The sequence below is a fragment of the Melospiza georgiana genome, chromosome 3 (assembly GCF_028018845.1).
Source record: "Melospiza georgiana isolate bMelGeo1 chromosome 3, bMelGeo1.pri, whole genome shotgun sequence".
In the NCBI taxonomy this organism is placed as follows: Eukaryota; Metazoa; Chordata; class Aves; order Passeriformes; family Passerellidae; genus Melospiza; species Melospiza georgiana.
Window position 1 is genome coordinate 81223490 of NC_080432.1, and position 16189 is coordinate 81239678.

General features: G+C 36.0%; 1 protein-coding gene across 2 annotated transcripts in view; it reads left to right on the forward strand.

Annotated features, from left to right (window-relative positions):
* CDK19 (cyclin dependent kinase 19) overlaps positions 1-16189 on the forward strand; it is a 121001-nt gene that overhangs the window by 41520 nt on the left and 63292 nt on the right. For both annotated transcript variants that reach the window (XM_058020844.1, XM_058020843.1), the window contains exons 3-4: positions 5118-5228; positions 15315-15455. In XM_058020844.1, the coding sequence (XP_057876827.1) occupies positions 5118-5228; positions 15315-15455 (252 nt within the window). The remainder of the gene's footprint in view (positions 1-5117; positions 5229-15314; positions 15456-16189) is intronic.

Consider the following 16189-nt stretch of genomic DNA (forward strand, 5'->3'; position numbering starts at 1 on the left):
ATGATTCACATTTCTGCCTGTTAGATGTTTTTGTTCTAACCTTGAAAATGGTTCAGTGCAGTACAGTATGCATTTCCATCACAGAAACTACCAGTGCTGTTCCAGATCAGTTGAAGTTCATAGATCAAAAGACTGAAGTAAACTATGTGAGAGGTGGGTACACCTCTTAGATGAGATTGCCCCCTGAGTAAATTTTTTAAGGTTATAGGTTTTGTCATCACTGACACAGAAATACATGTTTGCTGCAAGATTTACTGGTGTCAGTTGTGACAGCACTGGTTTGTCTTTGTCTTTTCTCTAATTTTTCTTAGGTTTCCTTCACAGCAAGATGGAAGTGTCTGTCCTTACCCTGCGTTTTTCAAGTGGTAGCTTGAAAGCATTATTCATCCAGTGGCATAAAAGTTTTTCTGGGCAAGATTTCCTTGAGGAATATACTTTTTGACTTGTGTTTAAATGTGCTAAGTGCTCTCAAAATTGATCACTTTGTTTATATTGGTAACACTGCAGCTCTTCTCCCATTCACAGAAGTTGTCTATCTCTTTGGGAGGAAAAAGGGAGAATTTTACCTAGCTCAAAAGATCAAGAGACTTCCTAGTTGCTTGTCTACTTCTTGTAAACGGAACTTGCATTTTATGGTGATAGATGATTTTCAGGCACAGTTCAAGCGTTTAAACCAAATTGCTGTAGGGCTTGCTGTCTGTCAGTCATCTTTTCCATGTGCTGGAGATGATCAGTAAAACCTCACTAAACCCATTTTTCATGAAGGCTTCTACAAGAGCACACACTGTCTAGGGAATCTTACTGGTGAGTTATATCAAATTCATCAACTAAATTTGTTGTCCAGTGTTGCTAAAGAAGTAAAGGAAATATGGTTTTCCCTGCTATTGAGAAGCTATTCCTGAAACTTCCTGTTCATGACATGCTAACTTGCAGGATGATTTTAGCTCTTATTAGCTGTCTTTCTGTTTTTCAGCCATGTTTATTAGTGTAATGATTTCTTTCACCATTGATGCTCATATGTTTGTGTTTTAGTGGGTATCCATCTTATTTCTTTCAATATTTGATCAGTTACAGTAGTTGAGAAAGTTACAGTAATTGAGAATTCCCCATTGAGAGATGGATTGTTTTGCTCCTTTGGTCACCCTTTACCTCTTTCTGGGAGAGTTCATCTTTTGTGTGGGTGTGGAGGGAGAGGTGTTTGAGCAGAGAAAAACGTATATAGTATTTAAAAAAATCACAGAAGCCTTTTATGTATTGATATAAATACATTCCATTCTCTCCTGTAAGGACCTCTAGGATATCTAATATCAGATTTACCATCTCAATTTTCTTCATTGTTTTATGGCAATCCAGTTCTACAATTTATTACTTGCACCTGATGACTTTTCAGTCTATAGTAGAAATTCTTGGTTTTTAAGTGTATGAATTCAGATTTTGTGCTTTTGATTTAATCTTGTTTCTGTTACTCTTTGTTTACTCAGTCACAGAATAAAGTAGCATAAAAGATGATGCATTATCACATTCCTTTTCTTCCTTGGAAATGCTGCCTTTATTTATTCAGATAATTTCATTCACACTCATGATGTTGATACTGAGATGGGTTTTATTAATAAACACAATACTTGTTCTTTGGTAACTCTTCAAATAGTTAATACATAGAGCTATTTTACCTTGAGATCTGCCCCTTTAGGGTATTTTTTTTTCTCACCTTGGATGTATTCCAGTTGTCATCTTTCCCATCTGATGAAGTGCTTGAAACTATTATAAAGTTGAAATTTGAACTCAGACCTTCTGCTTGAGTAGAAAATCAATTATCAGAGAAGAAAGGATAGTTTGTTTTCACACGTTTTTCTTTATGTTCATTGTTTGAAAATTGTTTTTTTTGGCATGCTTTGGATTCACAAGTCTCCAAATGTCTCCTTTGTGCCCCTTTTTTGGATGTATGTGATCTATTTGCTAATCATCTGATACCACCTCTGAGTTTTGCTTGTAAATGACTTGTGCTAGTTTTTACTTTCTTAAGGGTAAGGCATTTCTTTTATCAGTGTGTTCATTCCATAGTCAGTTATCATAACTATTATTGAAAACATAGGTAAAAATAACAGATTTTTTTCTTTGTTTTATGATATCCCACTTTTACTTGCTTAATCTTGTATACTCTCTTGTGCTCCTTCTCTGGCCAGACAGCCTTTACTCTTTACTTGGATTTTCTATGCAAAGTCTACCTCAGCATAACTACTGACATTTTACATTTCCAAGGCTTCAAGCTTCTATACCAGTACTGTTGCCAACTTAACTTTTCTTCAGGCATCAGAGACTTTCACATTATGACCTTCCCCTGCTATAAGAGACATTGACTTGTGAGGGAAGTTCTCACAGAAATTCTGTCATGGAGAACTTATTATTCATCAGACAGTTGAAGAAGTTACTAGCAATTCTGCATATAGCAGATACTATTTGGAAATCCTAGAAGCTGTTCCATGCTATTTGGGCTATCCAAAAGCATAATTTTAAACTTTAAGCTGTGCAGTCAGCTAAGAATGGTGATAAACAATGTACAATTCTCTTGTTAATGCTTTCCATAATAATCATCATAATCTGTTTAGATGAAAGCCATTGTACAGGCCAGTCAAAGTTGCACAGATGTTGATAATTCGCTATGAAGTCCTTCTCACTGTCTTTCTGTCTAAACTGCATTGTGTGCTGTTACAAGAAGGGAATGTATCATAACTGAGACACAGGTTTTTAGTAGATTTAGTAGATTTTACCTCAAGTTGTGTATGATGGAACTTAAATTTTAGAGGAACATTAGGTTAAAGTACTATTCAATACAATGCTGTGTTCATTTACTAATAAATTATAGTAGTTGCAGAGCCTTCCTTTGTTCCGGTTGCTATCTTGTAATAGAAGATGTCAAGTACGCTGGAGTCTTTCAAGTACTAGGACAATTAGTAATTTCTTCCTTCTAAATTCAAACTTATCCAGCCAAATCTTCAAACTGATTAACTTCTGCAGAAGACCTAAGAAAGTAATATTGGTATTGTTTCATTGATCTGTTCTGTTTGTCTAAAGTTTATAAAGCAGGAAAACTGCAGACAATGATTTACTGCATCCCTGAAGCTCTCCATGTGGTTCTTGGTAGGGGTGAAATGCACATTTGTCAAAGGTGTTTATGGTGATGCATGGACATAACAATCATATCACATAAAGGTGCGTCACTAATACAAGTTGTTAGGGTAGGTGGTAGATTCAATCATGGTGCAAATAAGTAGCTTCACTGTGTCACGCAAATTTTCACATGGTTGGCTTCCACCTGTCTGCTGTAATGAAAACACAGTTTCTGAAGTTCCTAGTTTCTTTTTGTCTCAGTCTTAGATCGATGCTCGTCTTTGAAACACTTGTCTCAAACTTGCTGTCTTTTGATTTCCACAGCTGTGGATTTGGTTCTGCCCAATATTCCTTTCTGATCACATCTTTCCAGTGTTTTTAGAATGACTTCCCTTATCTCCACTCTTTATGTCCCTAAGAGTTACATCTCTTCAGTCCCTGTGGTCACCCTCTCTCCTGCAGTAGCATATTTCTAGACGAGATGATTTTTAACATAAATCTGACCAACGGCTTGTGTTTGTGGCTCATGCCCATCCCTTGTACCTTATGTTATCATTTTTGGCCTCCTGTAGTTGTAGTGGAGCACCACTGCAAGTCTAGCATAGCTAGAACAGAGCTCTCATTCTTGATGTGGTGTGTTGGACTCCTAGAGCCAACATTTCCTTGGTTTCTCTTGTGCTGCTGAAGCATTGGCTGCTGTGGCATGCAGCCTTGACAGCCAGAATTAACAAAGAGCAAGTCTCACAAGGAGCTGCTGAGGGAACTGGGCTTGTTTGGCATGCAGAAAAGGAGGCTCAGGGTTAGGGAAAGAGAGAAAAATAAGAAAACACTTCCTGCATGGTAAAAAAATTATTTCATTTGCTGGGAAATTGGAATACATTTAAGCAGCTATTATATTCTTTAGATTTCTTGTCTTGACAGATATCTGTATAGTCAAAAGATAATATAATTTTAAATCAGTATTTTATTTCTCCTAAAATATTGATTTTAGGGGAAATAAAATAATCTTGAGACTTTTTCTGTAGGGTGAAATGATAGAAGACTCATTTCTCCCAAATATGCCTTGGAACATACTCCATTTACAATTTCCCATTAGGAATTGATTTTTGGCAATGTATATACTAGTGCTGCAGATGTAAGCAATTTCCAGATAAAATAGGAATGATCAATCATTCTGGTGACTACAGTGTGGAGAGGGTGGAAGTGATTCCATAGAAATTGTTTTTGGAAGTACAGCTTCACAACTCCTCCTGAACCTGGTTTAATCTGGCAGAGGATGATGACTTCAGCAGCAGTGCCTGCTTTAGTATGCTAATTAGTGATGAGACCTAGTTTTCTTTCAATAAGAAAACTATTAATAATTTCTTTCAAGCAATAACTATCAATAAGTTCAATAACTATCAATAATTTCTTTCAAGCAATAAATAAATGTGGGATTATTTCCAGATTACAGAATAATAGTTTAAACAACCAGTAGTAAACCCATTTTGGCAGACTTTTCTTTGAAAACACCCTGTTTTCTGAGAACAACAACCTATGATCCTTAAGGCAAGTGAGGTAGGGATCCAAAGCAAAAGAAAATTATTGATTATAAAATAACTATGTGGTGATCAAGAACTGTGTTGTCCAGACAAAGAACTGGACCAAGCTTCATTCTGGCATCCTTAAATCCTGATGTTCACCTTTGATAAGAAAACGGTTATACTTGTGTGTAATAACTTCTTTAAAGAAAGGTACTGATGGCAAGCAGGATGAATAGGTGGGATGGGCAGAGAAGGGTAGATAGTGATGGGCAGCTGTGCTGTTAGAACAGCAGCCCATGCCACAGAGGCTGTGTATATCCTGATTTTGATGTTTGGAAGATAATGTGGTGAATCTGTGGTGTCTTTCCTTCTAGGGCCTGTTTTAGGGTTACTTGTTTGCTATTTGACCTGTTTGGTGGTTTTGTTGCTGTGTTTGCTTTTCTTAACAAGCACAGAAGTAACAAGAGCTTCTCTCTTTCTCTGCAGCTTTTACGAGAGTTGAAGCACCCCAATGTGATTGCATTGCAGAAGGTTTTCCTTTCTCACAGTGACAGAAAGGTTTGGCTGCTGTTTGATTATGCTGAGCATGATTTGTGGGTAAGTACAGATTTCCCTGAGTATTTGAGATTGTGCAATAAGAATTTGTTCAAACTGGTGTGGATGTGATGTGCCTTCATATAGGCAGAGATGCATTAATTTCTTACTCTGTAATTAAGGGTCTAACTGATAATCCTGTTACTTTTACACTTTAAAGCTTGCCAAAGACTACATAGATTTTTTTTTTTTTGAGTCAGATTGGGTTTTGAAGTGAAAAAGATTCTTCTGCAAGCTTTAATTGGAGTTAAAGGAAGCATTCCTAAATTGAGATCTTCTAAAACTGTGTTTGGGAATGTATTTAATATTTGATGAGTCCTCTCACTGAGAGGGACTGCAAGCAACTAACATTCAGTCATCTATATTTTAAACATATAATTTGTGACAGTATGAGTGGAAATAAAATAACAAGTAAGCTAATTGGGCTTACTGATGGACACTCATTGCATGGAAGAGGAGTGGAGACTTAGATGTTTGTTTTTAAGTTTCTAGCAAAGTATGATAGGATTTGGTTTAGTCTGTTGTAGAGATGGACATCAATGACATTGAGACTTGAACTGGAAAATATTCAAGCTCCACATCTTTTGATAAGATGTGAGTTACTTGAACCTGGATTTGTGTTTAAATCTGAAAGATATCAAACATGAAGTGTAACCAGTATGTTTATGATTGCTTTGAAATATTGGCAAGGAGAGGAAGTGGTACTATGAATTCCAGTATTACTTTTGAAGGCTTCAGTAATACAAGTGTTGCTATTACAAATGTTAGTGACAAATTGCTCAATTTCTTCATTCTTGGCTCTTGAGCTTGTAAATGACCCAAGATTTTAATTGAACAGATAGTAAACTTAGACCTTTCTAAAAGACACTTCTGTCTCAGAACATGTAAAATCATGGTAATTTGTTCCCCTTCAAAAGTTTGAAAAGTATTTATTTCTCTTATGGGTTAGCAGGTTTGTATTTTGCAAGTTTTGTTCATCAAAGTTCAGTGGACATTGTGAGTTTGTGTATTTCACATAACTGGTGGTAGTGATGATGAAGAGCAGTGCATCAGCTAAATCTCTGTATGACAGACTTGATTTCTGCATTAAATGAGTTTACTTATGTTATGGAACAGTCATAACAAACACATTTTACTGCTGCATTTATTGCCATGTGTTTTAAACATCTTTTTTCCTAACCTTTTCCATTTGATTTTACTTTGGTTGTGTGGTTTTTACACTACATAGTCATTTTTCACATGATTTAACAGCTTTAGAAGAAAAATCATTGCAGTTTGATGTTCTTGCCACCCCTCCCATATGGCTGGGTATTGGATATAATCTCAGTGAAGTTAATTATTTTCTATTATTGAAGACTGAAATGTTTGTTACAATGAGGTACTTGATGTGAACTGGTCTCCCACTTCTTAACTCTCTTTTGTTTTTATTTTTTTTCTATGGGACATGCTGCACAAAGTCATTTCTCCTTTCCTGTATAATTGCCCATGTTTCCTCGCTTCTTAAGCCTTTGCCAGGAATTTTTTCCTCCCTTGCATTAAGTTTGCTATGTTCAAGGCACTCTTGGTTCTGGCTTAACCTTGGTCCTCATTTCCTTTACTGTCAGCACTTCCCAAGCATCGCTCTTAATTCCCCTTTTGTCTGTTTTGCTCACTCCCAACTTTGTGTCTTTTTCCACGCTGCCTCCTACACATGGAACAGCCTCCCAATTAACGTACGTAAAGATCCTTCACTATCCTCCTTCAAAAACCTCCTGAAAATCCACTTATTTTGTAAAGCATTTCAGTAATACCAACCACTTGTCATTCTGTCTGTGTTGTGTTGTGTTTTGCATTTCCTGTGCTTTACAGCTTGTGCCCTTTCAACTCTCTGGGGTAGAAATTTTAGTAGGGGTTTAGCACTTTTTTTTTTTTAATTGCTTAGCACCATGTGCTTTGCCAGCACTACATAAAGACAAAATAAGCCTATTTATCATGGCTATATGAAGATTTAAGTTTTGGAATGGAAGGTGTGCTGTCACTAGAGACATGTAGATTTCCAAAGACAAATGTTTTCAAATGTAGGTAGCTTAGATTTCCTTGCCAAAATCAGTAAGTATGGAAACTGTTTCTGTTCAAAGCTGTCCAGGTTTTAGTAACACCTATTGGCTTCAGTGAGAAGAATAAATGTTCATCACATTCAATCATTAGATTAATTAAAATCATTATATTTTTCAGCTTCTGTACTGGAAACATTTGGCAAGAGATGAATCAACTATATCAGATGCTGTGCTATTCTGTTAATTTTCTAGTACTGAAAAAAAAGTCCTGTTCTAAAGGGTTGGTGCTAATTAAACTTATTAAAAAGTTCTTCCATGGTGAGCAAGAACTTTTTTTTTTTTTTACTTCTCATTTAATTCCCAAGAATGAAACTGCTCAGATCTGAAATTTTATATTAATAATGGTCTGTAACTTCTGCTGATACCATTACCAAGGAATGTAGACACTTTGCTAATTTGAACTGCTTTAGGCAAGTATTGGTGAACACTGATTATGCTGTTCTTAACTACAAAGATAGTAATCAGTTTTAATAACTAATCCTATCAAAGATACTTTCTTTTCTTATCTCTCAAGTTACATTATACAAAACAACACAAAACCGTGAGATTACCATGGAGAATATCTAAGAATATAGGAATTCTTTTGACAAATTGATTTATAACTAGTTTCCTTTGATTGCCAGAATTCTTAGTGTAATACACAGTGTTATGATTTTTCTTGGCTATTTGTCTCTGCCAGAGTTCTCAGGCTGTAGGATGTTAACTTTTTAATAGTCAGAAATTTGTTTTCAATGCCAGAATTCCTGCTGTCTTATCAGCAAAAGGATAACTTCTTTTTTTATTGAACTTTCATGAATATTCTTTATCACCATAGTTTTATACTTCTAGACAGTATACTGCTGTCCAGAACTTTCTGCATAAAGCTAGTGCATTTAAAGACATTATTCAAATTGATATCAAATGTTTTAAATGCATGATGATTGCTAAAATGGACTTCAGGAAAAGTTTGATACAAATGTCCTGGAGATGAAGTTTTTTTGTCAATCTAGTTGCTTTTAGCCACTGTAGAGGTTACAATATTTAGAACTTTTCTTTTGTTCCCTTTAAAAGCAGATTTCTAATAATGAAAGTATTTGCTAAAGCACATGTTTTTAGTACCACAGATAAACACACATTTGATGACTTCATTTTCATAGTCCTATAGTTTAAGCAGGATTTTTGATTCTAACCAATGTTTTTATTATAATTAAAAAAAAAAAAACTTTTTGTATTTGCAGGTTATCTATATACCTTTTCCTAGTTATGGTACAGAGTTAATTCCCTGACTCATTTAGTATGTCTGTATAAAGTCAAATTTTTACAATCCCCTTTTCTGGAAATATATGTTGTCATTTAAATGAGATGCTTCTGGATGGGTTTGACCTCATTCTGAAAAAGGGTGACATTTTTATCATAGTAAAAATGTGTTAAATGTGTTTTATAGCAACAAAAGCCACTTCTGGTTCTTAATAAGTACATAATAATTAACTATGATTTGGTAATATTGAATGTGATGATACATTCAGTATCCCAGACCAGTTAAACCATGAATTTTTTAGGTTTGGTTGTTTCTCTCTTACTATTATATTCCAGTGATCTCTAACAACTAAATGCTACTGAGAAACCGAGTAAATGCTACTGAGAAAAGGAGTAAAATTAATCTTGGAATTCTTGTTGACGATAATAAAAATAGATGAGCAAGACTGTCTTTGTTTTATATTAATTACTTGTTATGTATATGTTCTGCTTTTAAAAAATGTAGGGTAGAGAGTCTTGAGTAGTCATGACAGTCATGAGTACCTAAAAATAATCATCAGATAATGGAAAGGAGAAACTTCTTCCTATGTGTGAATTTCATAGTACTACTTGATGCTCTCAATCTACAAATTAAGTATATTTATTTCAGCTAACAACATTTTGAATAATCTTTCATTATAAATGAAATTGGGAGAGTGTTGCATACTGATGTGTACAATAAACCTGTACATTTGTTTAATCACATGAATATTGTCTAACAGCTGAGTTTTAACGTATTCCTTAAATATGGTATAATCAGATAGAATTCTTTCTTCAACAGGCCTCAGTTTAGCTCTTAATCATAAATATAATTCAGATGCTAGTTGATGACAAATATCTTTATATACATAAAAATACTTTTCTCAGTGTAATGTCTTTTTTAACTTTTTGATTTTCTAAGCCATGTATACACTTCTGGTGTAATTCAGGTGGTTTTGCCAGGTGGTTTTTCATGCAGTCTTCTCTCTTGTATACGTATGTATGAGTATAGGCTGGATGAAGAATATAAGGTTTGTGGAGACACAAGGGAATGGTCTGGCATAGGTCTTTGTCATGATTGATTCCTTCCAAGTGAAATGGATGGGGTTTTTTGACCGTCAAAGTCATGGTTGGATTTCTTGCAGAGGGCAGTGCCATTCCTTGACCGTAGCTCTTTGTCATATTCTCAAAACATACACTTGCTTTTTCTGCCAGACTTGTATGAATTTGAAGGTAGTTTATATGGGCTCATTTTCCGCACCACAGAGTGTGAGAAGGGGAGGAAACAACAGGTAGGAGCTGGCCTCAAAACAAAGGCAAGGTTCAAAAGCATAAATATGTGAAAAACTAAAGTGAACAGAGTGGTGTATTTCACTTTTATGTGTACTGAAAGGGTAGCTGAATTCTGATGATTTTTGTTAACATTGTGTAAAGTTATTTTGCAATAATTTGAAAAGAATTATTGAAAGATCTTATAGTATCTTTTGAAAGATACTATAAGACCTAGAAAGATGCAGGCAAAACCTAGAAAAACTATTTGGGATCTGTTTGAGGAGATGTGTTATATGGGATGTGTTTGATCGGTGTTTCAAAGCTTAGATATTTAAAGCAAGCTGGCATTAGCAAAAGTTGATGTATTAAAGTTCCTTTCCCTGTTACTAAAAATGTTCACCTCTTGTCACTTGAAATAGGGTATTTCATTAGGCAGTTTGATTAATGACATTTTAAAGAAGATACTGATGATGGCCATGCATTGGCAGCATTTAGAGGGAACAAGCATGCTTTTTTCCCGTTCTCTTTTGAAGGACAGTTTATATTAATTGCTGTAATATTTCCAAAATTGGAAACTAAAGTGGTAGCTGTAGAGGTAGTTCTATCCACTTCTGTTTTGATTTTATTTTATTTCACTTGTGATAAGTACATTGACAAAATTTTGTTACTTTCTAAAAAACTGATGTCTGAAATGAGTCGTAAGTGTAGGCATATCAAACTATGATTTATTTTTGGAACAGCAAACAAATTACTTGGGTTTATTTGGTTTGCTTTCTCTTCTTGAAAATCATGGAAACACAGTGCATGGTTAGTTTTTATACCACCTTAAGATTTTGATTTGTTCTTTCATATCCTTTTTGAATGCTTTACATTTAAAGTAAATGTAGTATTTTGAGGTGGTTTTGTGTTAAAAATGAGACTGGAAGCCATATAAAATAAATCCTCTTTGCCTTAGTACAGATGTTACATGTATCCAAGCTTTCCTCTCCTCAATATTAAAACATAACTTTACTTTTTATTGGCACATTGACATAATTCTGTTTTGTTCTCAAAGGCTGGATTAGGTATTGGATAGAATGTAGGGGTTTTGCTGAAGCGTGGGAGCACAAGCAGTTTGCTTCAGCTGGGAGAGGCATCTGCATTGGCATGATTGCTTTTCAGTTTGAAGGAGATGCATGTAATTTTCAGCAAGCTTTGCCTTAAGCAGTAGAACTTAAGCAGTCAGGTTTTCTAGAGGCTTGTGTCTATTGATAAACTCATGTGTGTTGAGGTGGGAGCTCACTGTAACTTCATTTAGTCAGACATGCATGAAATCCCTCTGTTAGCTGGCTTGCTAGTTTTGGGAAAAGTTTCTAGGTCCAGCATGTTTGTTTGCTTGTTTTAACCTCTGTCACACTGAGCAGCAGTTCTTGGAATTGGGAATGGGATGACACAAACACAGAAAGACTTGGAAGCAGACTAAAATTAGGATCTTATTGAATGCTCACTTAACTGTTGGGTAAATCCTAGGGATTTAAATTTGCTCTGTGTTGTTATGCATTATGTTTGCTTTGTTTGTGATGGAGAATTTAGAAAATGCACATAGTTCTTCACCAGCTAGATTTCAAAGCAATTTCAATGCACTAGGTAACATAGAAGAAGGCAGTCAAACTCCTAGGTTGAATATTGTTTATTTCCAAATGTCTAGCTCTGCTTCTCCTCTTCATTTTTTGTCATTTATATGGTCTTGCCTTTGTAAGAACTAAAATCATCTTAATGAAATAATGTGATTCATCCAGTTTTCCTTGCAATTTTATTACATTTTTTAAAGTTGAAAATTGGGAATAAGCAGTTAGTAAGTAAAACCAATAGTCCCAGATATTGCAAGCAGCAAATTATACCTTCCTTGCTTTCCTGGGCCTCTGTTGAATGTGTATTCTAATGTTGGTCAGTGAAGTATTAATTTAATTTAGAATAAAGACTTAAAATCACTTCTACAAAGTTGCTGTCTTGTTTAAATTAAAACCAAAATTTGTAAAAGCAATAGAAAATTTTTTGCATTATATTTAATAGTGAATACCTAATTGGCTCACACCATTTTTGGAATCCAGTCAGTGGCAGCATGTTTTTAAGATTTAGGAATCAGAAATATGGGTGCACAGAAAGGGAAAATTGCTGCTTTTGCTGAATAGATTTCAATATTGCTTGGAGTTATGTTTATCTCTTATGACTTATGTTTTTCTTTTGTTTTGAAAGATTTAAAGTATATTAGAAGAGAGCTTGCAGTGTTCTAATGAAGTAATTAAAATGAATTTATGTCTGCATGACATTGTGGATGGGTTTCTGTTCTGTAATGTGCAACTGGTATAGTGTGGACTGACAATAACTTTCCTCATTAATTTTGCCGAATGTTGCTGGGTGTTTTCCAGCATTTTTGGCTAGGTGATCTGTCAGGATATATGAGTTATCTTTAAGCAGGTGCACTGAAAAAAGACATGGGGAATACTGAAGCTTTTTGAAGCTCTGCTTATTGTCTTGTTACAAACATGTCTCTGACTTGCCTGTATTTTGGAAGTCCTCATGTTTTGTCTTTCATGGCCAAAGAACTTGAGTATACCTAAAGGTTGCAAACTGCAGTGTCCAAGTGCACCTCATGCTTCCTAGAGAGGGAGGCACAACATGCTTCATACCTGTCATGGTTCAGATTTATACTCGACTCACAGGATAGTCTTATTTTTTTGCTATTCAGCAAAAAGATATATTGAATGAGAGAAGTGTCGTTTTGAAGTCTAGTAGTTAATCCAGTTTTCTGGGAAATGAGAAACGCAGGCTGTAATTCCTGTAAATTATTCCATGCCTTTTTTAGGTCTCAGGTTCTGGCTGTTACGTGCTGTACTTGAAGCAGCGTCTGTTTGCTCTTCTATTTCTTAGATGGACACTGCCATTAAAATTGCTGTTTAGTGTTTGTTAGGTGCATTGTTCTTTCTTCATGAAATGGCTAGTTGCTTACAAGAAATTGGATGAACTATTTCTTAGGCATTTTTTCAGTGTAGGGCTTGGTGACAAACACTGTGGACTCATTCCAATGTCATGGGGCAAATCTAGCTTTTCAGTTCCCTACACTACTTGGTCCTGCAGTATATTTTTAGCTTTTGTTCAGTTCTCTAAACTGTGATGGTTGTGATCTTTTGGATATAAACTTCCATAGAAGGGTAAGCTGGCAACAACAGGTTTTATTTGCTTTTGCAGGAAATTGGATTTCACCTAGTGGTGATATTGCTTGCTTCGAGCAAAACTATCCATTTTTATTCACTTCTGCAATTCAATAACCCTTTCAAGAAAGGAGCTTGTTTCCTTAGCCTTTCTAACTGGGAGCCCTATGGGAGGGGCAGGGACAGAAATCCAATGGTATCAACCTGGTACTGTCGCACTCCCCACTTACCCGAGCATCTGAGGCAGAGCCAGAGGCAGATGTGTTGTTCCTCGGCAACACATCTGGGCTTGTGTCCTATTCTGTCTCGTGAGACTCCTTCATTTTCTCTGTGCCTAAGGACTAATGTTTTGTGTGGGTAGTAGATGATTTTTAGATGGGTGTAGAAATCCCTTCTAGTGATTACATGCACCTTGAAAAAGGGCAGGACTGGATTTATAGGCCTCTGAGTATGACCTTTGCCTGTTGGTTCCTCTCTATTTTTCCTTTTTCATTTCCTGCATTAATAAATATACTAATTTGTGAGTTTCTGCTATCATTACTGCTTTATAAATCATATTGTAATTACACATGAAGGTTGCTATCTGCTGAGCATTTTGTAGTACTAGGGACTCCTAGTTGAAGTTAAGAGACCGTATCTTCTTGTGACATCACAAGAAAAAAATTTCTAAGGAAATAATCCCTTAAAGCATTTCAATATAGTTTCCAGAGTGATTGCACAACTAAGGATCAGGTACTAAGAGCTTATCTTGTTTATTGATCCTCATGAGTATATTAAAAACTGATAATCCTGTAAATTTCTACTGCTTTTTAGTACAAAGCCATAAATACTGTACATTTACTAGTGGAAGACTCTGTGGGAACGTTGTTGGTTGGGAGTAAGCAGACTGTTTCGATTCATTTGGTGTTTTCTGCCTTACTTCTCTTTAAACACTACTGTTTACACTTTTGCTAAGTACAGTTTGACAGTGGTTAAACTACTGGTGACAGCCAGAGTTAGCATTTACCATGGGTAAACATTAACTCATTACCATTGTCATTGGGAGCAGTAGTGACAAACTGGGTGGGGAGTGGGGATGGTGGAGGAGGGAGCAGTGGTCTAATTAAAACACAGTCTTTGGTTACCTTTTTAACCTGGGAAGGGAGAAGATCCTCAGCTAGACAAATCCTATTGTAAAAATTGGGTAATTAATAGTCCTACTCTAGCATTTTGTATTGTTTTCAGTAAAAATGCAAAATGCCTTTATCATTTCCACCTTTTAAGACACATAATTGAAAACTATTTTGTTACTTGAGGTGCTTCATTGAATTGCCTTCAAAAAGGAGATTTCCCCCCCCCATCTGAATGAACATAGTTGTTTGCTGAATGCCCATATATTAAGATTGGATTTGTGCCCTGCGTAGCCCCATCTTTCCGAGGATTGAAAAGATGGAATGGCCTGACTCTAGTTTATTTCTTGTAGCGAAACCAGACCTAACCCATCATCTCCACATTGATCTTAGAATTAATAGTTTATGACTGTTTAATGATGTCTCAGCAATCTTCCAAATTTTTTTTTTCATTCCTTCAACTAATACTGGGGTTGTTTACTGCATTCTCTGGTTTCAAGTGGTGTTTGTCCTCTAGTGGGCAGGCTGACTTCTGTAATCCAAGAGCCACCAGCTTGTTACCATCAGTGAAGTAAGCAACCATAAATTGGGAGCAAGAAGATAACCATTTTTAGATGTTTGAACATGATCTCACTCAAATGTCATGATATGGGGTTTTTGGAGTTATACTTTCCCCCTTGAAATATTTATTAGGATATTTATTTAATCTGTCTACTGGGATCCTGATTTTGGGAGGAATAGTAGTTGCAACTATGCTAGCCTGGGTGTTTTTGAAGAGGAGGAGGGGAAGTCTCTATGAAAGCAAAGAGTATGGTCCTTCTTCTGGTAGATACTCCTGGTTTGAAGGGTTCTGGTCTAGCTGCCAAGGGTAAGAGGATGCCATATAGGGAGAAGGGAGGAAGGATAATGTCTAAGACCCTTTACTGGAGGTAAGTAGCCAGTATTTAGATATTCACAAAAACTTCATGGCTGTTCTTTGAAGCAACTCAGAGAATAAAAACTATTTTAAGAGAATTGTGAGTGCATCACTATTACTTTAATTCCAAAGTTCAACTTTGTATCTCATTCCATTATTTAGTGTTAGTAGTTAAAATATCCCAAAACACCCAATCTTCTCACCTATCTATCACCTAACTTTCTTCATGTTTCTACTTGTTTTATTTCTAGCATATTATCAAGTTTCACCGTGCCTCAAAAGCAAATAAAAAGCCCATGCAGTTGCCAAGATCTATGGTTAAATCCCTCCTCTACCAGATCCTCGATGGAATCCATTACCTCCATGCAAACTGGGTGCTTCACAGAGACCTGGTAAGTGTGGCATGTGACACCTGTCCCAGAGCGCCCCACGTGCGTGTCCTTGGGGAGGACAAGAAAAGCCCTGTTCGTAATCTGGCGTATCGATCCCTACAGCTCTTCCTGTTATTGTTGCAGGAGCCCAGTTGTGACTTTAAACATGAAAACAAACTATGCTTTCACATTGTTTTTATCTGAGTCATCTGAGCTCGGACAATGATGCCAGATCCAGTAAAGGAATTGCAGATATCAATATCCAAAAACAGTACGTGAGACAGCTGATACATGTTGGGTGAACATTCTTACAACTTTTCACATGACTTTGAAAAGGCATCTAAATAGGAGAGTGATTGATACCCTTTTACATTGTTTGGCTTACGTGCAACTTAGCATAAAAGCTAGTGAAAGAGTAGTTTTTTCATGGAGTATTTCTTTTCCATGTGGTATTTTTTCTGACCGTGGGAAGAGAACTATAAAAGAGTTATCATCTTGAAGTTTCTCATGACCTGGAGTAGCTCTTGAAGTTGATTACAGATTACAAGGGCAGCCAGTTGCCTTGTCTTAGTTCCCCTTTTCCCCTTAAAAGTTTTCCATCGCTTGTCATAATTACGTGAAGTGCTACCGTGGTTTATGAAAAGAATACTAATACAGGTGTGCTTCCACTTGCATTCTAACTGGAATGTTTGGCATAAAGCAATGTGATGGTTAATATGCCAAACCATGCTGTTAGGTATGGTAACCTGTGTATG